The following is a 27,839-nucleotide window of genomic DNA, read 5'->3' as shown; positions in this document are numbered from 1 at the left end:
TGAGGAGTTTGGACGTTCAGTACTGGCACTCTGTGAGGAGTTTGGAGTTCAATACTGGCACTCTGTGAGGAGTTTGGAGTTCAGTACTGGCACTCTGTGAGGAGTTTGGAGTTCAGTACTGGCACTCTGTGAGGAGTTTGGAGTTCAATACTGGCACTCTGTGAGGAGTTTGGAGTTCAATACTGGCACTCTGTGAGGAGTTTGGAGTTCAGTACTGGCACTCTGTGAGGAGTTTGGAGTTCAGTACTGGCACTGTGAGGAGTTTGGAGTTCAGTACTGGCACTCTGTGAGGAGTTTGGAGTTCAGTACTGGCACTCTGTGAGGAGTTTGGAGTTCAGTACTGGCACTCTGAGGAGTTTGGAGTTCAATACTGGCACTCTGAGGAGTTTGGAGTTCAGTACTGGCACTCTGTGAGGAGTTTGGAGTTCAGTACTGGCACTCTGTGAGGAGTTTGGAGTTCAATACTGGCACTCTGTGAGGAGTTTGGAGTTCAGTACTGGCACTCTGTGAGGAGTTTGGAGTTCAGTACTGGCACTCTGTGAGGAGTTTGGAGTTCAGTACTGGCACTCTGTGAGGAGTTTGGAGTTCAGTACTGGCACTCTGAGGAGTTTGGAGTTCTGTACTGGCACTCTGTGAGGAGTTTGGAGTTCAGTTCTGGCACTCTGTGAGGAGTTTGGAGTTCAGTACTGGCACTCTGTGAGGAGTTTGGAGTTCAATACTGGCACTCTGAGGAGTTTGGAGTTCAGTACTGGCACTCTGTGAGGAGTTTGGACGTTCAGTACTGGCACTCTGTGAGGAGTTTGGAGTTCAGTACTGGCACTCTGTGAGGAGTTTGGAGTTCAGTACTGGCACTCTGTGAGGAGTTTGGAGTTCAGTACTGGCACTCTGTGAGGAGTTTGGAGTTCAATACTGGCACTCTGTGAGGAGTTTGGAGTTCAGTACTGGCACTCTGTGAGGAGTTTGGACGTTCTTCCTGTCACCTCGTGTGCTTCCTCTGGGTGCTCCAGTTCCTTTCCACAGACCAAAGACACACTGGTTGGTAGATTATCTGGTCATTGTAACTTGTCCTGAGATTATGCTGGTGTTGGGTTTCAAAGAGTAAGTATTTCAGCTTGTATATTTTAGACATTCTCTGATATTGAATTGAACTTTGAACGGAAAGTGAGGTTTCTGGGCATGTGGCTCGGTGGGCCGGAAGGGCCTGTTCCACACTGTAGCTCCAAACAAAATAAATATTAACTGACCTTGAAACCTCTGGGTCTTTAACCTTCCACTGTGATACTGCTCACATGGAAACACTTTAACTACCGTAAATCCCAGAGTTCTGGATAGATGGAGTGGTGAAGCAGACTTCTGGCATGCTGACCTTCATAAAGCATGGCATTGGGTGTAGAAATTGGGATGTTATGTTGCAGTTACACAAAGCACAAATGATGACTCACAATGGCTTCTTAGAATTACTTAATTAAAAATATTTTGTTTTCTTTTGCACATTGGTTGTTTGTTTATTTTTTGTAGAAACTAATATATTCTTTATTTTTCTGTAAATACGACCTTTCATATGGTAGTGGACAGTGTGGAGTGTGTCTAGAGAGGCAGATGGGGGGTGTTGATATCTGGAGGAATGGATGGTGTGGGATGCGTCTGGAGGGGTGGATGGTGTGGGATGCGTCTGGAGGGATGGATGGTGTGGGATGCGTCTGGAGGGATGGATGGTGGGGATGTTGATATCTGAAGGGATGGATGGTGTGGGATGCGTCTGGAGGGATGGATGGTGGGGATGTTGATATCTGAAGGGATGGATGGTGTGTGATGCGTCTGGAGGGATGGATGGTGTGGGATGCGTCTGGAGGGATGGATGTTGTGGGATGTGTCTGGAGGGATGGATGGTGGGGATGTTGATATCTGAAGGGATGGATGGTGTGGGATGCGTCTGGAGGAGGGAAGGATGGTGTGGGATGTGTCTGGAGGGATGGATGGTGCGGATGTTGATATCTGGAGGGATGGATGGTGTGGGATGTGTCTGGAGGGATGGATGGTGTGGGATGCGTCTGGATGGATGGATGGTGTGGGATGCGTCTGGAGGAGGGATGGATGGTGTGGGATGAGTCTGGAGGAGGGATGGATGGTGTGGGATGTGTCTGGAGGGATGGATGGTGTGGGATGCGTCCGGAGGGATGGATGGTGTGGGATGCGTCCGGATGGATGGATGGTGTGGGATGCGTCCGGATGGATGGATGTTGTGGGATGTGTCTGGATAGATGGATGGTGTGGGATGTGTCTGGAGGAGGGATGGATGGTGTGGGATGTGTCTGGAGGGATGGATGGTGTGGGATGCGTCTGGAGGGATGGATGGTGTGGGATGTGTCTGGAGGAGGGATGGATGGTGTGGGATGTGTCTGGAGGGATGGATGGTGTGGGATGCGTCTGGAGGGATGGATGGTGTGGGATGAGTCTGGAGGGATGGATGTTGTGGGATGAGTCTGGAGGGATGGATGTTGTGGGATGCGTCTGGAGGGATGGATGGTGTGGGATGTGTCTGGAGGGATGGATGGTGTGGGATGTATCTGGAGGGATGGATGGTGTGGGATGTTGATATCTGAAGGGATGGATGGTGTGGGATGCGTCTGGAGGAGGGATGGATGGTGTGGGATGTGTCTGGAGGGATGGATGGTGTGGGATGTGTCTGGAGGGATGGATGGTGCGGATGTTGATATCTGGAGGGATGGATGGTGTGGGATGTGTCTGGAGGGATGGATGGTGTGGGATGCGTCTGGAGGGATGGATGGTGGGGATGTTGATATCTGGAGGGATGGATGGTGTGGGATGTGTCTGGAGGGATGGATGGTGTGGGATGTGTCTGGAGGGATGGATGGTGTGGGATGCGTCTGGAGGGATGGATGGTGTGGGATGCGTCTGGAGGAGGGATGGATGGTGTGGGATGCGTCTGGAGGAGGGATGGATGGTGTGGGATGTGTCTGGAGGGATGGATGGTGTGGGATGCGTCTGGAGGGATGGATGGTGTGGGATGCGTCCGGAGGGATGGATGGTGTGGGATGCGTCCGGATGGATGGATGGTGTGGGATGTGTCCGGATGGATGGATGGTGTGGGATGCGTCTGGAGGGATGGATGGTGGGGGATGCGTCTGGAGGGATGGATGGTGTGGGATGTGTCTGGAGGGATGGATGTTGTGGGATGCGTCTGGAGGGATGGATGGTGTGGGATGTGTCTGGAGGGATGGATGTGGGATGCGTCTGGAGGGATGGATGTGGGATGCGTCTGGAGGGATGGATGGTGGGGATGTTGATATCTGAAGGGATGGATGGTGTGGGATGCGTCTGGAGGGATGGATGTTGTGGGATGCGTCTGGAGGGATGGATGGTGTGGGATGTGTTTGGGGGTTGGATGTGGGATGCGTCTGGAGGGATGGATGGTGGGGATGTTGATATTTGGAGGGATGGATGTTGTGGGATGCGTCTGGAGGGATGGATGTTGTGGGATGCGTCTGGAGGGATGGATGGTGTGGGATGCGTCTGGAGGGATGGATGGTGTGGGATGCGTCTGGAGGGATGGATGTTGTGGGATGCGTCTGGAGGGATGGATGGTGTGGGATGCGTCTGGAGGGATGGATGTTGTGGGATGTGTCTGGATAGATGGATGGTGTGGGATGTGTCTGGAGGAGGGATGGATGGTGTGGGATGTGTCTGGAGGGATGGATGGTGTGGGATGTGTCTGGAGGAGGGATGGATGGTGTGGGATGTGTCTGGAGGGATGGATGTTGTGGGATGTGTCTGGAGGGATGGATGGTGCGGATGTTGATATCTGGAGGGATGGATGGTGTGGGATGTGTCTGGAGGGATGGTTGGTGTGGGATGCGTCTGGATGGATGGATGGTGTGGGGTGTGTCTGGAGGGATGGATGGTGTGGGGTGTGTCTGGTGGGATGGTTGGTGTGGGATGCGTCTGGAGGGATGGATGTTGTGGGATGCGTCTGGAGGGATGGATGGTGTGGGATGCGTCTGGAGGGATGGATGTTGTGGGATGTGTCTGGATAGATGGATGGTGTGGGATGTGTCTGGAGGAGGGATGGATGGTGTGGGATGTGTCTGGAGGGATGGATGGTGTGGGATGCGTCTGGAGGGATGGATGGTGGGGATGTTGATATCTGAAGGGATGGATGGTGTGGGATGTGTCTGGAGGGATGGATGGTGTGGGATGTGTCTGGAGGAGGGATGGATGGTGTGGGATGTGTCTGGAGGGATGGATGGTGCGGATGTTGATATCTGGAGGGATGGATGGTGTGGGATGTGTCTGGAGGGATGGTTGGTGTGGGATGCGTCTGGATGGATGGATGGTGTGGGGTGTGTCTGGAGGGATGGATGGTGTGGGGTGTGTCTGGTGGGATGGTTGGTGTGGGATGCGTCTGGATGGATGGATGGTGTGGGATGCGTCTGGATGGATGGATGGTGTGGGATGCGTCTGGAGGAGGGATGGATGGTGTGGGATGAGTCGGGAGGAGGGATGGATGGTGTGGGATGTGTCTGGAGGGATGGATGGTGTGGGATGCGTCTGGAGGGATGCGTCTGGAGGGATGGATGGTGTGGGATGCGTCCGGATGGATGGATGGTGTGGGATGCGTCCGGATGGATGGATGGTGTGGGATGCGTCCGGATGGATGGATGGTGTGGGATGCGTCCGGATGGATGGATGGTGTGGGATGTGTCTGGAGGGATGGATGGTGGGGATGTTGATATCTGAAGGGATGGATGGTGTGGGATGCGTCTGGAGGGATGGATGGTGTGGGATGTGTCTGGAGGGATGGATGGTGGGGATGTTGATATCTGAAGGGATGGATGGTGTGGGATGTGTCTGGAGGGATGGATGTTGTGGGATGTGTCTGGAGGAGGGATGGATGGTGTGGGATGTGTCTGGAGGGATGGATGGTGTGGGATGCGTCTGGAGGGATGGATGGTGTGGGATGCGTCTGGAGGAGGGATGGATGGTGTGGGATGTGTCTGGAGGGATGGATGTTGTGGGATGCGTCTGGAGGGATGGATGGTGTGGGATGAGTCTGGAGGGATGGATGTTGTGGGATGCGTCTGGAGGGATGGATGGTGTGGGATGTGTCTGGAGGGATGGATGGTGTGGGATGTGTCTGGAGGGATGGATGGTGTGGGATGTATCTGGAGGGATGGATGGTGTGGGATGTGTCTGGAGGGATGGATGGTGTGGGATGTGTCCGGAGGGGTGGGTGGTGTGGGATGTTGATATCTGAAGGGATGGATGGTGTGGGATGCGTCTGGAGGAGGGATGGATGGTGTGGGATGTGTCTGGAGGGATGGATGGTGGGGATGTTGATATCTGGAGGGATGGATGGTGTGGGATGTGTCTGGAGGGATGGATGGTGTGGGATGTGTCTGGAGGGATGGATGTGGGATGCGTCTGGAGGGATGGATGGTGGGGATGTTGATATCTGAAGGGATGGATGGTGTGGGATGCGTCTGGAGGGATGGATGTTGTGGGATGCGTCTGGAGGGATGGATGGTGTGGGATGTGTTTGGGGGCTGGATGTGGGATGCGTCTGGAGGGATGGATGGTGGGGATGTTGATATTTGGAGGGATGGATGTTGTGGGATGCGTCTGGAGGGATGGATGTTGTGGGATGCGTCTGGAGGGATGGATGGTGTGGGATGCGTCTGGAGGGATGGATGTTGTGGGATGCGTCTGGAGGGATGGATGTTGTGGGATGCGTCTGGAGGGATGGATGTTGTGGGATGCGTCTGGAGGGATGGATGGTGTGGGATGCGTCTGGAGGGATGGATGGTGTGGGATGCGTCTGGAGGGATGGATGTTGTGGGATGTGTCTGGATAGATGGATGGTGTGGGATGTGTCTGGAGGAGGGATGGATGGTGTGGGATGTGTCTGGAGGGATGGATGGTGTGGGATGCGTCTGGAGGGATGGATGGTGGGGATGTTGATATCTGAAGGGATGGATGGTGTGGGATGTGTCTGGAGGGATGGATGTTGTGGGATGTGTCTGGAGGGATGGATGGTGGGGATGTTGATATCTGAAGGGATGGATGGTGTGGGATGCGTCTGGAGGAGGGATGGATGGTGTGGGATGTGTCTGGAGGGATGGATGGTGTGGGATGTGTCTGGAGGGATGGATGGTGCGGATGTTGATATCTGGAGGGATGGATGGTGTGGGATGTGTCTGGAGGGATGGATGGTGTGGGATGCGTCTGGATGGATGGATGGTGTGGGATGCGTCTGGAGGAGGGATGGATGGTGTGGGATGAGTCTGGAGGAGGGATGGATGGTGTGGGATGTGTCTGGAGGAGGGATGGATGGTGTGGGATGAGTCTGGAGGAGGGATGGATGGTGTGGGATGTGTCTGGAGGGATGGATGGTGTGGGATGCGTCTGGAGGGATGCGTCTGGAGGGATGGATGGTGTGGGATGCGTCCGGATGGATGGATGGTGTGGGATGCGTCCGGATGGATGGATGGTGTGGGATGTGTCTGGAGGGATGGATGGTGGGGATGTTGATATCTAAAGGGATGGATGGTGTGGGATGTGTCTGGAGGGATGGATGTTGTGGGATGTGTCTGGAGGAGGGATGGATGGTGTGGGATGTGTCTGGAGGGATGGATGGTGTGGGATGCGTCTGGAGGGATGGATGGTGTGGGATGTGTCTGGAGGAGGGATGGATGGTGTGGGATGTGACTGGAGGAATGGATGGTGTGGGATGCATCTGGAGGGATGGATGGTGTGGGATGAGTCTGGAGGGATGGATGTTGTGGGATGCGTCTGGAGGGATGGATGGTGTGGGATGTGTCTGGAGGGATGGATGGTGTGGGATGTGTCTGGAGGGATGGATGGTGTGGGATGTGTCTGGAGGGATGGATGGTGTGGGATGTGTCTGGAGGGATGGATGGTGTGGGATGTGTCTGGAGGGATGGATTGTGTGGGATGTGTCTGGAGGGATGGATGGTGTGGGATGTATCTGGAGAAATGGATGGTGTGGGATGTGTCTGGAGGGATGGATGGTGTGGGATGTGTCCGGAGGGGTGGGTGGTGTGGGATGTTGATATCTGAAGGGATGGATGGTGTGGGATGCGTCTGGAGGAAGGATGGATGGTGTGGGATGTGTCTGGAGGGATGGATGGTGTGGGATGTGTCTGGAGGGATGGATGGTGTGGGATGTGTCTGGAGGGATGGATTGTGTGGGATGTGTCTGGAGGGATGGATGGTGTGGGATGTATCTGGAGAAATGGATGGTGTGGGATGTGTCTGGAGGGATGGATGGTGTGGGATGTGTCCGGAGGGGTGGGTGGTGTGGGATGTTGATATCTGAAGGGATGGATGGTGTGGGATGCGTCTGGAGGAGGGATGGATGGTGTGGGATGTGTCTGGAGGGATGGATGGTGCGGATGTTGATATCTGGAGGGATGGATGGTGTGGGATGTGTCTGGAGGAGGGATGTTGTGGGATGCATCTGGAGGGATGGATGGTGTGGGATGTGTCTGGAGGAGGGATGGATGGTGTGGGATGTGTCTGGAGGGATGGATGGTGTGGGATGTGTCTGGAGGGATGGTTGGTGTGGGATGTGTCTGGAGGAGGGATGGATGGTGTGGGATGAGTCTGGAGGGATGGATGGTGTGTGATGCGTCTGGAGGGATGGATGGTGTGGGATGTGTCTGGAGGGATGGATGGTGTGGGATGAGTCTGGAGGGATGGATGGTGTGGGATGCGTCTGGAGGAGGGATGAATGGTGTGGGATGCGTCTGGAGGAGGGATGGATGGTGTGGGATGCGTCTGGAGGGATGGATGGTGTGGGATGCGTCTGGAGGGATGGATGGTGGGGATGTTGATATTTGGAGGGATGGATGGTGTGGGATGAGTCTGGAGGGATGGATGTTGTGGGATGCGTCTGGAGGGATGGATGGTGTGGGATGTGTCTGGAGGGATGGATGGTGTGGGATGTATCTGGAGGGATGGATGGTGTGGGATGTGTCTGGAGGGATGGATGGTGTGGGATGTGTCTGGAGGGGTGGGTGGTGTGGGATGTTGATATCTGAAGGGATGGATGGTGTGGGATGCGTCTGGAGGAGGGATGGATGGTGTGGGATGTGTCTGGAGGGATGGATGGTGCGGATGTTGATATCTGGAGGGATGGATGGTGTGGGATGCGTCTGGAGGGATGGATGGTGTGGGATGCGTCTGGAGGAGGGATGGATGGTGTGGGATGTGTCTGGAGGAGGGATGGATGGTGCGGATGTTGATATCTGGAGGGATGGATGGTGTGGGATGTGTCTGGAGGGATGAATGGTGTGGGATGCGTCTGGAGGAGGGATGGATGGTGTGGGATGCGTCTGGAGGAGGGATGGATGGTGTGGGATGTGTCTGGAGGGATGGATGGTGTGGGATGCGTCTGGAGGGATGGATGGTGTGGGATGCGTCTGGAGGGATGGATGGTGCGGATGTTGATATCTGGAGGGATGGATGGTGTGGGATGTGTCTGGAGGGATGGATGGTGTGGGATGCGTCTGGAGGGATGGATGGTGTGGGATGCGTCTGGAGGAGGGATGGATGGTGTGGGATGCGTCTGGAGGGATGGATGGTGTGGGATGCGTCTGGAGGAGGGATGGATGGTGTGGGATGCGTCTGGAGGAGGGATGGATGGTGTGGGATGTGTCTGGAGGGATGGATGGTGTGGGATGCGTCTGGAGGAGGGATGGATGGTGTGGGATGTGTCTGGAGGGATGGATGGTGCGGATGTTGATATCTGGAGGGATGGATGGTGTGGGATGTGTCTGGAGGGATGGATGGTGTGGGATGCGTCTGGAGGGATGGATGGTGTGGGATGCGTCTGGAGGAGGGATGGATGGTGTGGGATGCGTCTGGAGGGATGGATGGTGTGGGATGTGTCTGGAGGGATGGATGGTGTGGGATGTGTCTGGAGGGATGGATGGTGTGGGATGTGTCTGGAGGGGTGGGTGGTGTGGGATGTTGATATCTGAAGGGATGGATGGTGTGGGATGCGTCTGGAGGAGGGATGGATGGTGTGGGATGTGTCTGGAGGGATGGATGGTGCGGATGTTGATATCTGGAGGGATGGATGGTGTGGGATGCGTCTGGAGGAGGGATGGATGGTGTGGGATGCGTCTGGAGGAGGGATGGATGGTGTGGGATGTGTCTGGAGGGATGGATGGTGCGGATGTTGATATCTGGAGGGATGGATGGTGTGGGATGCGTCTGGAGGGATGGATGGTGTGGGATGCGTCTGGAGGAGGGATGGATGGTGTGGGATGTGTCTGGAGGAGGGATGGATGGTGCGGATGTTGATATCTGGAGGGATGGATGGTGTGGGATGTGTCTGGAGGGATGAATGGTGTGGGATGCGTCTGGAGGGATGGATGGTGTGGGATGCGTCTGGAGGAGGGATGGATGGTGTGGGATGCGTCTGGAGGAGGGATGGATGGTGTGGGATGTGTCTGGAGGGATGGATGGTGTGGGATGCGTCTGGAGGGATGGATGTTGTGGGATGCGTCTGGAGGGATGGATGGTGTGGGATGTGTCTGGAGGGATGGATGTGGGATGCGTCTGGAGGGATGGTTGGTGGGGATGTTGATATTTGGAGGGATGGATGGTGTGGGATGAGTCTGGAGGGATGGATGTTGTGGGATGCGTCTGGAGGAGGGATGTTGTGGGATGCGTCTGGAGGGATGGATGTTGTGGGATGCGTCTGGAGGGATGGATGGTGTGGGATGCGTCTGGAGGAGGGATGGATGGTGTGGGATGTGTCTGGAGGGATGGATGGTGTGGGATGCGTCTGGAGGGATGGATGGTGTGGGATGCGTCTGGAGGGATGGATGGTGTGGGATGCGTCTGGAGGGATGGATGGTGTGAGATGTGTCTGGAGGAGGGATGGATGGTGTGAGATGTGTCTGGAGGAGGGATGGATGGTGTGGGATGAGTCTGGAGGGATGGATGTTGTGGGATGTGTCTGAAGGAGGGATGTTGTGGGATGCGTCTGGAGGGATGGATGTTGTGGGATGCGTCTGGAGGGATGGATGGTGTGGGATGTGTCTGGAGGAGGGATGGATGGTGTGGGATGTGTCTGGAGGGATGGATGGTGTGGGATGTGTCTGGAGGGATGGATGGTGTGGGATGTGTCTGGAGGAGGGATGGATGGTGTGGGATGAGTCTGGAGGGATGGATGGTATGTGATGCGTCTGGAGGGATGGATGGTGTGGGATGTGTCTGGAGGGATGGATGGTGTGATATGGGTCTGGAGGGATGGATGGTGTGGGATGAGTCTGGAGGGATGGATGGTGGGGATGTTGATATCTGAAGGGATGGATGGTGTGGGATGCGTCTGGAGGAGGGATGGATGGTGTGGGATGCGTCTGGAGGAGGGATGGATGGTGTGGGATGCGTCTGGAGGGATGGACGGTGTGTGATGCGTCTGGAGAGATAGATGGTGTGGGATGTGTTTGGAGAGGCAAATGGGGGATGTTGATATCTGGAGGGGTGGACAGTGTGGGATGTGTCTGGAGACTACAAAATTGGGAAAGAGATTGATAACGTGAGATTTGAATGTGTGTACTTCACAGTTTTAAACTGTGTCGAGAGGTTTTTCTGAGTAGATTGGAAGGTGAAGATGGTATTATATGGATATCGTTCATCATCATATTGAACAGCAAAGCGACCTCTGAGGGCCCAAATTATTACCTCCTGATAAATCTTAGCTTCCAGTACTGTATTTGTTTCTTAATGGAGAGCTGTGGTGCACGAGAGGGTACTGGGAGAGAGTTAGGCATGGATAAGTGATAAGCACGTCAGTGACATTGTGATGGTACCTGGGTGCGTTTGGGTCTGCTCCACAGCAAGGCTGTGTTTCATTTAGAAACAGACACAATATACTGGAGGATCTCAGCAGGTCAGGCTGCATCTATGGAAATGAATAAACAGTCGACGTTTCAGGCCGAGACCCTTCGTCAGGACTGGGAAGAAAGGGTGAAGGTGCCAGAATAAGGTGTTGGAGAGAGGGGAAGGAGGACAAGCTGGGCGGTGATAGGTGAAAGTGTTACGTGGCACAGATTTTTAATGTTAAACAACTATATTTTCAATTTAATAGTCAATTTAAACAATTACTCCCCTAACCAAAATTAACAGTGCAATGCATCTTAGCTCACAAACTGTGGAGGTCTGGAAACAGTTCTTCCCAAGTCTTACTCAACCCAAAATATAGACAATTTAAACAGAGTCCTAGATGGCAATCCAGAAGGTTCTGAGATCCACGGGAACACGTACAGGTGTCTGAAGAAGGGTTCGTAAAATCCACGTTACGATGACACAAGGTGACAATCACAGAAGATTCCGGAAGTCGAGTGGTCGTCACTTAAGTACTGGATTCTACACAGGGATAACAACGTGACAGTCATGGAATATTCCTTAACACAAGTGGTGGCCACGTAACACACCCGGATCCATGTATAGGTTAACAAAGAGTGGTCGCCACAGAATACTCCAGGAATCCAAGTATGGATCCTACAAAGTGACAGTCACGTATCCAATACGCACTGTGTGCTGCAAATTATCACAATCTTCCAACACGGAGAGATATTGGGACCACCCACTGCTGTAGTGAACTCTTCAACTCACTCAACTCAATTCACCCCTTCGCTGGTAGCTCACGGTCTGTTGAATCCGTTTAAATGACGAATCTTTCCAGAAACCTCTCGAATCAAATAGAAAGAATCTCCACGCATTTGTTATAATGACGTCATCTGCGCGCCTAAATGACGCCTACGGTTAATAAGAAAAAATGTTGACGTGTAACAAGAGAGTGCAGTGCAGGCAGACAGTAGTAATGTGGATGGCCGCAGTCGAAAGGAGGCCACGCTCTCTTCTCACTGCTGCCGTCGAGGTACAGGAGCCTCAGGACCCACACCAGCAGGTCCAGGGACAGTCATTACCCCTCAGCCACCAGGCCCTTGGATCAATCACCCTAACACTGAACTGTTCCAACAACCTATGGACTCGCCTTCAAGGATTCTTTATCTCAGGTTCTCGATATTTATTGCTTTTTATTCATTATTATTAATTTATTTTTTCTATTTTTCATTTTGTATTTGCAATTTATTGTCTTTTGCACATTAGTTGTTTTTCCATAGTGTGTGGTTTTTCATTGATTCTGTTGTGTTTCTTTGTATTTACTGTGAATGCCCACAAGGAAATGAATCTCAGGGTGGTATGTAGTGACATCTATGTAGTTTGGTAATACATTTACTTAGAACCGATCTAGGTTGTGAGGTCCATTTTCTCGTACTAGGGGTACGATGTGGTGAAATGGTTGTCCTGGAGAGGAATGAAAGTGAGCAGAAAGCGTTCTGCTGGCCGAACTCAGCGGTTCAAGCTGCACCTCTGAAGACAAAGGAATTGTCGATATTTCAGGTCTGAGAGGGGAGAGGGTGGTAGCCGTTATGAAGAGGAAAGGTGGGGGTGGTGAGGCAGGGGCCAGTAGACTGAAGGAATTGAACAATGATGGCTAGATGGAGACAGGTAGATTTGGGGGAGAGGGGCAGAGAAAATGAAGGCTGATGATGCGATGTTGGTGGAGAAGAGGGTGAATTTCAAGACGGGTTGGAGGGAGATGAACAGGAACATAGAGGGTTTCCAGTGCTGATTTGCTGAGGGATGAGGAATGCAGAGGACTTGTTCACTAGAATGAACACTGCAGTCACACTGTGAATAAATTGGAATTTTTTTTCCTTTTGCTCATTTTCTTTTGCACTGTGATGGGTAACTGAATGTAAAACAAGGATTAATTTTTGAAGAAGTACAAAACTGAAAATGTTCACAAAGCACAACTCATTAGTGCACGAGTGTCAATTGTGAACTGACTGGCAAAAACCTGCGACGTACCGCTGGTGCAGACGCCTGGTGCCTCAGGATCAAACGTGTATTGAACAGTTATGGAACGACTGCAGAACAAAAGTCCTTCTTTCCTGGTTTGCCTCATTGAACATTTTTTAAAAATTGAAAACAGATTAATGTGCAAGAAGATAACATTCGCCAGAAGGTGTGCACAAAATAATAAAATCACTAAAAAAAATTGCTCAGTTTTAGATTTGTTCTCAGTAAAACCTGTCTCTAGCTTCTCTAAGCTACAGAATTCCTGTTACAGATTTTTTTTCTACAAATCGGTTTTTGGTTAATACTTTTTGCATGTGTAGGCTTACTTTTTTATTATTATCACTAGGTGCCATGCGCCACCTCTAATCATCCAGTGCGCCATAGGTTGGCCATCCCTGTCATAGTACGTATATGTCACCACGTATCTTGAGATACTCTTTCTTGTGGACATTAATGAAGGGATAGGAGGGGAGGGTTAGATTGATCTTGGACTAGGTTAAAGGGCCAGTATAACATTGTGGGCCGAAGAGCCTGTACTGTGTTGTAATGTTCATGTTCTATGTAAATGGGTCTAAGTCCACACTGACCAACAGTCACCCACTTTACATAATCCCACATTAATGTTCTTTTCTAAAAAAACTCAATTTGCAACAAGATTTCTGGTCCAAAGACACAACTTCAAGTTCTCATTCTGGCATTTTCCCCCTTCCTTTCCAGTCCCGATGAAGGGTCTTGGCCTGAAATATCAACTGTTTATTCATTTCCATTGATGCTGGCTGACCTGCTGAGTTCCTGCAGCATTTTGAGTGTGTGGTTCAAATCACACTTCTGGCAGCAATTACAATTCACAGTTTAAACAAGTCTGTTTGTTTTGAACAGTTAATATCAGAACCATTGAAAATCCAGAGCAGACCCAGACTGGAAACGTTGACTGTTTCTCTTTCGACAGATGCTGCCTGACCTGATGAGATTTTATTGCATTTTGGGGTTTTCCAGTAACTGCATTTGTGTTTTTTAATATAAATTTTCATCTGTAAGTTGGCTTTAAAAACCCACTTAGTTCTTTTGAATCATTTGGTGAGGGAAGTCCTTCATTCTTGCCCAGCTGGGCTAATATGTAGCTGCAAACTCCGCTTGACGCTTAACGGTGTCCTTGCTCGAGGCTAACTGAGGATGGAAGATGAATGTTGGTGGAGTTATTGGTATCACAAGTTGGCCTTCTGAGCAGGTAGCCCATTAGGATGTGCCTTCACACAACAATGTGGTGATTGAGAGGTGGTGTAGGGGGAGGCAGAGGATGAATCAGAGGTTGGGATCTTATCCAGGGGTTTGTATACAGAATAACAGATCCCTAGGAGTGAGTTGCAGGCTGGGATCTTATCCAGGGGTTTGTATACAAAATAACAGATCCCTGGGAATGAGTTACGGGTTGGGATCTAATCCAGGGATTTGTATACAGAATAACAGATCCCTGGGAGTGAGTTACGGGCTGGGATCTTATCCAGGGGTTTGTATACAGAATAACAGATCCCTAGGAGTGAGTTGCAGGCTGGGATCTAATCCAGGGATTTGTATACAGAATAACAGATCCCTGGGAGTGAGTTACGGGTTGGGATCTAATCCAGGGGTTTGTATACAGAATAACAGATCCCTGGGAGTGAGTTGCAGGCTGGGATCTTATCCAGGGGTTTGTATACAGAATAACAGATCCCTGGGAGTGAGTTACGGGTTGGGATCTAATCCAGGGATTTGTATACAGAATAACAGATCCCTGGGAGTGAGTTACGGGTTGGGATCTAATCCAGGGGTTTGTATACAGAATAACAGATCCCAGGGAGTGAGTTACGGGTTGGGATCTTATCCAGGGGTTTGTATACAGAATAACAGATCCCTGGGAGTGAGTTACGGGCTGGGATCTAATCCAGGGATTTGTATACAGAATAACAGATCCCTGGGAGTGAGTTACGGGTTGGCATCTAATCCAGGGGTTTGTATACAGAATAACAGATCCCTGGGAGTGAGTTACGGGTTGGGATCTAATCTAGGGATCTGGGAGCATTATACACGACAAGTTGGAAACTAATTGATTTAGATGCTGTTGAGAAGTAGTGGGTTTGGAGATTGACGAACAGATCCCTGGGAGTGAGTTACGGGTTGGGATCTAATCTAGGGATCTGGGAGCATTATACACGACAAGTTGGAAACTAATTGATTTAGATGCTGTTGAGAAGTAGTGGGTTTGGAGATTGACGAACAGATAGCTGGGAGTGAGTTACGGGTTGGGATCTAATCTAGGGATCTGGGAGCATTATACACGACAAGTTGGAAACTAATTGATTTAGATGCTGTTGAGAAGTAGTGGGTTTGGAGATTGACGAACAGATAGCTGGGAGTGAGTAGAGGCAGATCCAAACGTGTGATCTCCCTTTTGGTTGATGAGTAAGAATTCTGTGAACTGATGTGTCTTTGCCTGATGCGTCTCTGGGCAGCTGAAGCAGTTTCCTATCACGAAATGAAGCTGCTTTGGCAACCCTGTGGACAAACAGGATGAATGGTGTGCGGTTCCCAGTGATATTTTCCACGTCTCATGCCTGAAGGGCTTTGGGCTCCAGCTGCCTGTCTCACTGATTCCATTACATCATTCCTTGGTGCTGGCTCGTCTGCCTGCTGCTTTTACAGGAACTGCAACAGAGAAGCTGCTGTACCGCGGACAGCTGCTCGAGTCAGGCTCATGAAGGGTCGGGTCCTGCGGCTAACAGGACTGGCAACTGTCCTGATGAGGCGGAAGGACTGATTCCAGACAAGCCTCTTTATTAATTGTCTCTCCTCTTCTGCCACAATGAGGCCACTCTCAGGTTGGAGGAGCAACCTCGTATTCTGTCTAGGTAGCCTCCAACCTGATGGCACGAATACTGATTTCCTCTTCCGGTAAAATTTTCCCCCTTCTGTTTCCCTCTTCTTCTGTTCCACACTCTGGCCTCTTACCTCTTCTCAGCTGTCTATTACCTCCTCTGGTGCCCCTCCTCCTCCTCGTTGTCCCATGTCCACTCTCCTCTCCTCTCAGATTTATTCTTCTCTGGCCCTTTACCTGTCACCTCCCAGCTTCTTTCTTCATTTCTTCCTCCCCTCACACGCCCGCCTGGCTTCACCTTCTAGCTTGTCCTTCTTCCCCTCCCCCATTCTGGTTTCTTCCCCTTTCCTTTACAGTCCTGATGAAGGGTCTCAGCCCGAAACGTTGACCGTAAGTTGTAGGAGCAGAACAAGGCTATTCAGCCCATCCAATCTACTCTGCTGTTTCATCATGGCTAATCCATATCCCTTTCAAACCCATTCTCCTGCCTTCTCCCCTTTCACACCCTGACTATCAATAACTTATTTAATTATTATTATTAATTTCTTTTTCTATTTGCACAGTTTCTTCTCTTCTGCACACTGATTAAACACCCAGGTTGGTGCAGTCTTTCATTGATTATATTATGGTTATTATTCTAGTATGGATTTATTGAGTATGCCTGAAAGAAAATGAATCTCAGGGTTGATCATGGTAAAATGTCTGTACTCTGATAATAAATTTACTCTGAACCCATCAAACTCCGCCCTAAATATACCCGATGACTTGTCCTCCACAGCTGTCTGTGGCAACAAATTCCACAGATTCACCACCCTCTGGCTAAAGAAATTCCTCCTCATCTCCATTCTAACTGGATGGCCCTCTACTCTGAGGTTGCACTCTCTGGCCCTAGACTCCCCCACTATAGGAAATCTATTTTCCACATCCACTCTATCTACATTCAATAGGCTTCAATGAGATCCTTCCTCATTTTTCTAAATTCCAGTGGGTAAAGTCTCAGAGCCATCAATCACTGCTCATACAATATGCTTTTTATTCCCAGAATCATTCTCATGAACTTCCTCTGAACCCTCTCCAATATCAGCATAGTCTTTCTTAAATAAGGGGCCCAGATCTGCTCACAATACTCCAAGTGAGGCCTCACCAGTGCCTTATAAAACATCAGTATTACATCCTTGTGTTTATATCCCAGTCCTCTTGAAATGAATGCTAACATTGCATTTGCCCTGACACTATTCCATCTGCCACCTCTTTGCCCATTCTCCCAATCTGTCTAAGCCCTCTTGCAGCCTTCCTGCCTGCTCAACACTACCTGCCCCTCCACCTATCTTTGTATCACCTGCAAACTTGGCCACAAAGCCATCAGCTCCATCATCCAAATCATTGACAGATAACATAAGAAGCGGTCCTAACGCTGACCCCTGCGGAACACCACTAGTCACCAGCAGCCAACCAGAAAAAGCTACCTTTATTCCCACTCTTTGCCTCCTGCCAATCAGCCAATCCTCCATCCATGCTAGGATCCTTCCTGTAATACCATAGGCTCTTAATTTGTTAAGCAACCTCGTGTGTAGTACCATGTCAAATCTTCTGAAAATGCAAGTACACAACATTCCCCAATTCTCCTTTACGCTGCTTGTTATTTCCTCAAACAGTAACAACAGATTTGTCAGTGTTACAAGCATCTACCCCTTGTAAAAATGATCAGTGAGGCACAGAGAGAATCTGTACTTGCCGACAAGTAGCCTTTATTGTCTCAACTAAAAAGCAATTGGGTTCACTAACTACCTGTGTACACACCCCGCTAGAATCCCTGTCCCTCCATGAACAGACAATGAAGAGAAAAGGTGTTACCCAGGAAGGGAGTCCTCACTGGCTAGGTGTTCCTCATGGTCCCGATCTCCACGTGTCTGTGGAGCCCTCCTCATTCGTGATGGTTGATCTCTGGTTGCAGGAGTTAATGCCCCTACGTGTTTGGAGCTCCTGTCTCCGATAGTGCTCCTCATCGATTGAACTGATGGATCTCCAACCTATTGGCTCAAGGTCACCTTCTTGCTGGTTCTAGTCCAGGGCCACAACCAACATTGTTTCATGGTTCTGCCCCCCCAGCCTTGTGTATTTGTGTCTTTCAATGCTGACTGGTCCAAACTAGTTAAACTAGATAACCCAGACACTGAGTCTAATGATTGCTTCTCTGGTAGGTCTGGCGTTTTGCATAATAAGTAGCTACTCGTCAGAGAATGGTTTTAGGTCATTACCTGAAACTCCTTGTGTCCACATTCAATTACTCTGATTGGATTATCCCAGAGCAGGAATCAGTTTAAACTTCACAAAATGGGGGGAACAAAGACTTCCACTGTCCTTGATTCATTCTGGCCAACATCTGGCAAGATTTTCCCTCAAGGAAACCATGCTGACCTTGGCTTATTTTATTATGTGCCTCCAAGTACTCCAAAACTTCATTGTTAACAATTGACTACATCTTCCCAACCATTGAGGTCAGGCTAACTGCCCTATAATATTCTTTCTTCTTCTTCCCTATCTACTTGAAAGGCTGGAGAAAAATTTGCAATTTTGCAATTTCCAATTCCTCCAGAGCCATCCCAGAATCTGGTGGTTATTGAAAGACCATTACTCATACCTCCACAATCTCTTCAGCCACCTAATTCCAAACTCTGTGATGTAGGCCATCTGGTCCAGGTAGCTACCTACAGACCTTACAGGTTCTTAAGGACCTTTTCCCTTGTTACTGCACTCACTTCTGCCCCGACACTCTAGAACTTCCAGCATATTGCTGGTATCTTCCATGGTGAAGACTGATGCAAAATACTACCCCCCTCTTTACTCTCTCTCCAGCATCATTTTCTACTGGTGTAATATCTGCTCTTGCCTCTCTTTTACTCTTTATATATCTGAAAAAATCTTTTTGCTTCCTCGTTGATATTTCTTACCTTCATATTTCATTACTACCCCCCCCCCCATGGCTTGTTTAGTTGCCTTCTATTTTTTTAAAAGTTTCCCAAACCTCTAACTTCCATCTAATTTTTGGTCTATTATATGCCCTCTCTTTTGCTTTTCTGTTGGCTTTGAGTTCCCTTGTCAGCCATGGTTGTATCATCCAGCCTTTAGAATACAACTACCATTCTGTGCCTTCCAAATTGCTCCCAGAAACTCCAGCCATTGCTACTCTGCCATCATCCCTGCTAGTGTCCCCTTCCAATCAACTTTGGCCAGCTCCTCTTTCATGCTTGATACATCTGATTGTATCTATTCCCTCAAACTGCAGGGTGAATTCTATCATATTAAGGTCACTTTCTCCTCAGGGTTCCTTTGCTTTAAGCTCCCTCATCAAATCTGTTTCATTGCACAACATTCAGTATAGAATAACTGATCCCCTAGTGGGCTCAACCACAACCTGCTCTAAAAAGCTGTCTTGTAGGCATTCTACAAATTCTCTCTCTTGGGATCCAGCACCAACCTGATTTTCCCAGTCTACCTGAATATTGAAGTTCCCCATGACTATCGTAACATCCACCTTTTGAGGTGTGTTGTAAATTGTAGCCCATTACTGCTGATTCATTTCCATAGATGCTGCCTGACCTGGTGTTCTTCAGCACATTTATGTGTGTTGCTACTTGGTGTGCTGTCTCCTTAAGCAAGACTGTTGAAACTGGTTCTAACAGCTCTGATTGCTTCTGTAATTCACTTGGTGCAAGTGGAGTTTATTGTCCTGTGCATAGGTACGGTGAGGTACTGGGACAATGGAAAAGGTGCTTGCAGCAGCAACACAGGCACGTGGGTACAAACAACATACTGAACATAAATTATACAGGATAGTGCAGAAAACAAGATGACGTTAGTATGAAAAACAAACTGCTATCAGAGATAAGTCCATGGTAAGAGGTGATCTGTAGTGTTCCATGGTAAGGATTGGGTTATTGTTATTGGTTTATTATTGTCAAATCATTATCATTCCTACTACCATGGCCTCCTTTACTGCCACAATGACGCCATACTTGGGTTGGAGTTGCCTTCAACCTGTTAGCATGAACATCAATTTCTCTAACTTCTGGTAGTTTCTCTCCCTTCCTCGTCTCTCTTTTACCATTCCCATTCTGGTTTGCCTCTTCACCCCTTCTCCTCATCTGTCCTTCACCTTCCTCTGGATCCCCTCCTCCTTCTCTTTCTTCTGTGGTCCACTCTCCTCTCCAATTGGCTTCCTCCCCCTTCAGCCCTTTACTTCTTCCACCTATCACCTTCCAGCTTCTTACATCAGCTCTGCATCTGTTGAACGTACTGTCTCACCCTGTCAGAGGTATTCAGTTTTTTCCCATCCCTTCTCACCTTTCAGACAACCTGCTCCCCCTCTGCTTCTGTTCTCTCTACCAGTCCCTCTTGCAGCCACTCTGTGTGATGGGACGGTGTTGAGGAAGCTTCACTCTGTGTCTGACCCCGGGAGTGTGTGATGGGACAGTGTGGAGGGAGCTTCACTCTGTGTCTGACCCTGGGAGTGTGTGATGGGACAGTGTAGAGGGAGTTTCACTCTGTGTCTGACCCCGGGAGTGTGTGATGGGACGGTGTGGAGGGAGCTTAACTCTGTGTCTGACCCCGGGAGTGTGTGATAGGACAGTGTAGAGGGAGTTTCACTCTGTGTCTGACCCCGGGAGTGTGTGATGGGACGGTGTGGAGGGAGCTTCACTCTGTGTCTAAACTTGTGCCGTCTCTAGCCTGGGAGTGTATAACAGGACAGGGCAGAGAGAATTTGATTCTGTGTGGCAGGAATGGTCAATGGACCAATGCAGAATGAGCTTTCTCATTCCACCTCTTGCTGTCGGGAGCATTGGTTATAATTGTTTCCTGAAACACAACCTTGCTGAGAGGTCTGTGCATCCTCACATTTTATTAACCCAATTTTCTCTCCTCAGGCTTATGCCCGATTTTCCGGAGCCCCCGTGAGAGTACACAAGCTGAGTAATCCCTGGAGGAGTCCCTTGGGTAAGGTCACACCTCGAACTCGTCTTCCCCACCCTCCATCATGCTGTCTGTGTCCGAGCCATGTAAGCCTACCTCTCGGCCTCATGTTTCCTGTTGAGCCCTCTCCCTCCCTCTCTCTGCCTTTAATGGGGAGAAAATTTGGTGAGGACATCATCAGTCTCTCACTTCTGCTTCGGACGTTCCCTGCTTCAAAAGGGCATCAATCATACCAGTGCCCGAAAAGAGCGGGGTGAGTTGTCGAAATGGCTATCGCCCAGCGGCACTCAGATCTGCTGTGAGAGGTTGGTCATGGCTTGACCAACTGCCTTTGGTCGAGGTTTTAACTCCTGCCTTTGATAATTATTTTTATGTATTGCACTGTATTGTCACAAAAAATCAAATTCATGACATCTCACTAATAATAAATGTGATTCTGAGGGAGCGGTACATATTCCCATCACTGTTTGTGTGCAGAGCCCTTAATTTAGCAGATCGTGTGTCATTCCAAATTCTAGTATCTGTAATTTTGTGTCCCTGGAACACCACCAACCCTTCACGCACTGGGATCTGTGATTCCCTTGGCTCTGAGGCCTGTGGTTGAATGCTCAGTGATGTTGAAACTCCCATGAAACGTTATACCTTGTACTTGTCTGTTGACTGCACAACATAGTGGTTAGTGCATCACCTTACAGCGCCAGCAACACGGGTTTAATTCCTACCGCTGTCCGTAATGAGTCTCTTCATTCTCCCCATGTCTGAGGGGATTTCATCCGGGACCTCCGCTTTCCTCCCATATTCCAAAGATGTACAGGTTAGGGTTAGTGAGCATGCTCTGTTGGTGCTGGAAGTGAGACGACACTCGTGGGCTGCCCCCAGCACAGTGTTGCTCTCAAACCGTGTTGGTCGTTGACACAAAGGATACATTTTGCTGCATGTTTCAATTTACATGACAATTAAAACTAATCTTTAAGTTTTTGTGTCTTAAAGTCCTGTATTTCTGATTTAGTTATTTAGGTGCTGGGGAGGGGAAAGTTATGCATACAGTTGAACTTGTTTCTTCTGCTTTGTCGCAGGGGTTTTACCGGCCTTAAAGACCGAGAATGATGTGCTGTCCCAGCCTCTGCAGATCCTTGCGTACCTCAGGAAACAGGTAGACCCTTGGCTTATTTTCTGAATGGGGCTTCTTCCAAAGTCATGGAGCAGTTGAACCGTCCCTTAGATCATTCCGATTTACCTCCGATCAGTTCACTGAGGAAAATAGATTCACCCTGATGTCAGCCTTGTCCTTCACATAAGACTGGAGTTATTGAGATATTCCCTGGGTTATATGTAGGGGAGGTGGTAGTAACCTTCCTTCCCAGCAAAGGCATCTAAAACTGGATAGTGTAGGTTCAGGATAAGTTTGGAGAAAATCCCGTTAAGTTTTTTCACCCTGAGTGTCATTGCAATTGGGGATTGGTGGAGGCAGAGACTTTCACAACATTTAAGGACATGTGTGAGTGATAAACCTGATTCTGATATGGGTCTCTATTGTGGACTGAGAGTGGGAAGGGGCAGGGAGAGGGGAATCGTGGGTGGGAAAAGGGGGAGGGAGAGGGGAGGGAACCAAAAGCACCAGAGAGACATTCTGTACTGAGCAATAAACCAATTGTTTGAAATCAAATGACCTTGCCTGGTGTCACAGGCCTGAGTGCGTCTGTACCTCTATCACCCCCACCCTCTATCTCTGGCACTCCTCTGCCACCTGTTGTACACCCCTCCTGTGGCACTCCACCTTCACCATTCCCAATTCCTCACTGTCTGCTCCACGTTGAGAAATACGGTACTGTGCAAAGGTCTTGGGCACCCCAACTATATGTATGTAACTAAGACTTTTGCACAGTACCAAATCTCTGTTTATATAAAAGCCTTTATGTATACTAGAATAATTGTAATTCGGAAATCTACAGACCTAGTACTAGAATGGTGGGATCTCAGAACATAGAATCAGAATCAGGTTTAATATCACTGGCATATGTTGTGTAATTTGTTGTTTTGCAGCAGCTGTTCCTGAACCGTTGAGTGTGTGTCTTCAGGCTCCTGTCCCTCCTCCTTGAGAAGAGGGCACGTCCTGGGTGATGAGGGTCCTTAATGCTGGAAGTTGCCTTTTGACAGTGTCCTGGATGCTGGGGGGAGGCCAGTGCCTGTGAATATACAATGGTACAGCATAGTATAGGCCCATCGGCCCACGATGTCGCATTGGCCTCTTAACCTGCTCTAAGAGCAATCTAACCCTTCCATCTTACATAGCCCTTAGCTTTTCTATCATCCATGTGTCTATCTAAGTTTTTTAAATGTCTTTAATGCATTTGCCTTTATCACCATCCTTGGCGGCACGTTCCGTGCACTCACCATTTTGTGTTTTTTGAAAAACGCTACCTCTGACATTCCCCCCCCCCCCCCCACACTTTCCTCTAATCAGCTTAAACTTATGCCTGCTCACCCTGGAGTGGGACTGCCTGCAGGTACTGGAATAACTTGCCGTGGGTTTTTCCCTCTGGAGCACTGGAGGCTGAGGGAAGATCTGATAGAGGTTTATAAGATCGAGAGGCGTAGATGGAGCAGAGAGCAGGTATCTTTCACCGAGGGTTGATGTGAGTGGGCAGGCATTTAAACTGGGGGGAGGGTTTGTTCAGAGGTAATGTGTGGGGCAGGTTTTATTTTACACAGGGTGGTGGGTACCTGGAAGGTGTTGCCAGGGTGTTGGTGAAGGCAAATACAATAGAGGTGTTCAAGAGGCTCCTAGATAAGCATGTGAATGTCCAGGGAACGGAGAGATGTGGACGTTTCAGGAGGGGCTGGCGCTTCAAGTGAGAGTGGGGATTTTAAGAGGTGAACCCTGGTCAGTTTCAGCTAGGAGGAACCTAAAGAGTGACAATTGCAAATTGTTAGTTGGAAATTGATTGGTTAATTAGCTAATTGGCAGCAGCCTATAGAGAGAAGTTAAGGTTCAAGTGGAGCGGACATTGTTTTAGTGGGACATTATAAAGATTGAGGAGTTGAGGCTTCAGTGAGAAGAAATGGATGGATGGACCAGAGGCAACGAATATGTTTTGATATGTTCTTTCTCTTTCTTATTGCACAGGTTGAGAGTGGGTTGGCAGTCAGAGAAGTGATGTCCTCTTGCAGGATGTGAGGAGTCAGGGAGACCATGGTCCCTGATGACCCCAACTGTGAGAAGTGTCTTCAGCTGTGATTAGAGAACTGGAGCTGGATGAACTCCGGATCTTTTGGGAGACTAAGGGGCTGATAGACAGGAGTTACGAGAAAGCAGTCACACCTAGGTTGCAGGACACAGTTAGCTGGGTGACCATTAGGAAGAGGAAAAGGACAGCACAGAGGTGTTTCCCCTTTCGATATTGCTGTGTGTGTGTGTGTGTGGTTTGAAATATGACCCACCTACGTCAATGGCCATGTCTGTGCCACTGAGACTAGCTCAGAAGGTAAGGGGTGAGTGTAGTGTTATATTTGTGTAATAGTATAAATACAAACACGAGGAAGTCTGCTGGAAGTCCGAAGCAACTCTCACAAAATGCTGGAGGAACTCAGCAGGTCAGGCAGCATCCATGGAAAAGAGTAAACAGTCAATGTTTTGGGTCAAGACCCTTCACCACTACGTCATGTGTGCACCACACAAAAAGAGAAGCAAAATAGACACATTATTCCCCCTCCTGTGTTTTTCTTTCGATTTGTTTCTGGAGTTACAAAACTTAACAGTGGTGAAGAATCAGTTTTAAAATGAACCAAGACAACTACCTACTTGTTGAAGTTTTTTAAAAAAGGCAGAAAATGGGCAAAATTAATGGCTTCATAAACAGGGAGTACCAGGTGATACAATAAATTACAAAAAGCAGAATTGGTTGGCTGTATCAGAAAGATAGACAAGTTCGATTTCACAACAGATAACTGGATGATGTATATTGAATGGATGAAGACCATAAGATGTAGGAGCAGATTTAGGCCATTTGTCTAATCGAGTCTGCTCTGCCATTCAATGGTTGATTCTTTGTTCCCCTCCTCAGCCCCACTCCCGGCCTTCTCCTCCTAACCTCTGATACCATATCCAGTCAAGAATCTATCAAGCTCTGCCTTAAATACACCCAATGACCTGGCCTCCACAGCTACCTATGGTAACAAATTCACCACTCTCAGTCTAAAGAAATGTCTCTGCATCTCAGTTTTAAATGGACATCCCTCTATCCTGAGGCTGTGCCCTCTTGTCCTCGACTCCCCCACCATGGGAAACATCCTTTCCACACCTACTCTGGTTAGGTCTTTCAACATTCGAAATGAGACCCACCCCCTCATCCTTCTAAATTCCAGTGAGTACAGACCCAGAGCTATCAAATGTTCATCATTGCCGGAATCAGCCTTGTGAACCTCCTCTGAATCCTCTCAATTGCCAGCACATCTTTTCACAATACTCAAGGTGACGCCTCATCGGTGCCTTATAAAGCCTCAGCATCACATCCCTGCTCTTGTGTTCTAGACCTCTTGAAATGAATGCTAACATTACATTGGCCTTCATCACCACAAGTTAACGGCAAGTTAACCTTTAGGGTTTTCTGCACAAGGATGATTCCCAAATCCCTTTGCATCTCAGATTTTTGGATTTTCTCCCCTTTTAGCAAATAATCTTCACATTTATTTCTACTACCAAAGTTCATGACCATGTATTTTCTAACATTGTATTTCATTTGCCACTCTCTTGCCCATTCTCCTAATCTGTCTAAGTCCTTCTGCAGTCTATCTGTTCCCTCAACACTACCTGCCCCTTCACTAATCTTCGTATCATCCTTAAACATGGCAACAAAGCCACCTATTCCATCATCTGAATCATTGATATACAGCATAAAAAGAAGCGGTCACAACGCTGGCCCCAGTGGAACACCACTAGACACTGGCAGCCAATCAGAAAAGGATCCTTTAATTCTCACTTGCTGCCTCCTACCAATCATCCAGTGCTCTAACCATGCCAGTAGCTTTCCTGTAATACCATGGACTCTTAACTTGTTAAGCAGACTCGTGTCGCATCTTGTTAAAGGCCTTCTGAAAGTCCAAATATACAACACCCACTGCATCCTCTTTATCTATCCTACGTGTAATCTCAAAGAATTCCAACAGGTTCATCAGGCAAGATTTTCCCTTAAGGAAGCCATGCTGACTTTGTCCTATCTTATCCTGTATCACCAAGTACTTGATAACCTCATCCTTAACAATTGACTCCCAACATCTTCCCAACCACTGAGATCAGGGTAACTGGTCTATAATTGACTTTCTGCTACCTTCCTCCTTTCTTAAAGAGTGGAGTGACATTTGCAATTTTCCAGAGCACAGTACCATGCCAAATTCCAGTGATTTTTGCAAGATCATTACTAATGCCCCCACAATCTCTACCGTTGCATCTTTCAGAAACCTAGGGTGCAATTCATCTGGTCCGAGAGTCTTATGTACCCTTATGTCTTCCAGCTTTTTAAGCACCATCTCCCTTGTAATAATAATTAAACTCATTTCTCTTCCCTCACACCCTTCAACAGCTGGCACGTTGCTAGTGTCTTCCATAGTGAAGACTGATTTAAAATACTCATTTAGTTCATCTGCCAATTCCTTGTCCCCCATTACTTCTTCGGCTTCATTTTCTACTGGTCCTATACCCACTCACTTCTCTTTTATTTTTTACATACTTGAAAAAGCCTTTACTATAATCCTCTATCTTCCTGCTAATTTTTGCTTTGTTGTATAAGAGGAGAATTGGGCCATTTGGTCCATTGAGTTTGCTTGTATACCTTCGCTTTTGCATTTACATTAGCTTTGACTTCCCTTGTCAGTCACAGTTGTACTATTTTGCCATTTGGGTATTTCTTTGTTTTTGGAATACATCTATCCTGCACCTTCCTCATTTTTTCCAGAAACTTGCACTATTGCTGCTCTGCTGTCATCCCTGCCAGCATCTCCTTCCAATTTACTTTGGCCAACTCTGTAATTTCCTTTACTCCACTGAAATACTGCTATGTCTAACTTCACCTTTTCCCTATCATATTTCAAGTTGCACTCAATCATATTGATATCACTGGTTCCTAAGGGTTCTTTTACCTTAAGCTCCCTAATCACCTCCGGTTCATTACATAACACCCAATCCAGTATAGCTGATCCCCTAGTAGGCTCAGCGACAAACTGCTCTGAAAAACCATCTTGTAGGCATTCAACAAACTCACTGTCTTGAGATCCATTACCAACCTGATTTTCCCAATCGACCTGCATGTTGAAATCTCCCATGACTATCACAACATTGCCATTTCTATTTCCTGTTGTATTGTATTCTGTGGTCCATCTGCCAGCCTGTATATAACTGCCAACAAGGTCCCTTTACCCTTGTAGTTTCTCAACTCAGCCCACAAGGATCTTCGATCCTTTGTCACATCTTTCTACTGATTTGATACCATTCTTTACTAGCAGAGCCGCAACCCCCCCCCACCTCACCTTCCTATCTTTCTGATACAACATGTAACCTTGGACATTCAGTTCCCAACTACAGCCATCCTTCAGTGATGGCCACATCATACCTGACAATCTGTAATAGTGTAACAAGATCATCCACCTTATTTCTTATACTCCATGCATTGCTGTATTTGCTACCCTTTTTGATTCTGCATCCCTAATGCACTGATACGCACCCTGCTGGCTGCAGTTTTGGCCGATCATCTGCCTGCATGCTGTCTTTGCTTTTTTACCATCTGCCCTATTCTGAGTCCCTTCACTCCAGTTTCCATGCCCCTGCCAATTAGTTTAAACCCTCGCTAACAGCTCTAATAAACCTGTCCATTTCCTCCTAATGAGGCACACTCCACAAACAAAACCTCACCAGCTACACAATCCTGCGTCGTCTCTTGCACTCAGGCTTCCATCTCAAACCCAGTCTCAGCAGGAGTATACAGGAGAATAAACTGCTCAAAAAAAAGAGGATCGATGTTTCCCTCCTGGACAAGCGATCCCAGCGAGGGAGTTCAGAGGTGGGCACTTGGAGAGATTAAGGACAGAACTCGACCACTCT

At 48.7% G+C, this 27,839-nt stretch overlaps 1 protein-coding gene across 1 annotated transcript in view; it reads left to right on the top strand.

Moving 5' to 3' along the window:
- The window catches only part of LOC140735722 (metaxin-1-like), a 59,461-nt gene that overhangs the window by 24,703 nt on the left and 6,919 nt on the right, over positions 1 to 27,839 (top strand). Inside the window, 2 exon segments of the mRNA XM_073061142.1 lie at positions 20,701 to 20,770; positions 21,823 to 21,899. Coding sequence (XP_072917243.1) covers positions 20,701 to 20,770; positions 21,823 to 21,899 — 147 coding nt within the window.

Source organism: Hemitrygon akajei, chromosome 11, assembly GCF_048418815.1.
Source record: "Hemitrygon akajei chromosome 11, sHemAka1.3, whole genome shotgun sequence".
NCBI classification, from domain to species: domain Eukaryota; kingdom Metazoa; phylum Chordata; class Chondrichthyes; order Myliobatiformes; family Dasyatidae; genus Hemitrygon; species Hemitrygon akajei.
This window is presented reverse-complemented; position numbering and strand designations above follow the sequence as displayed.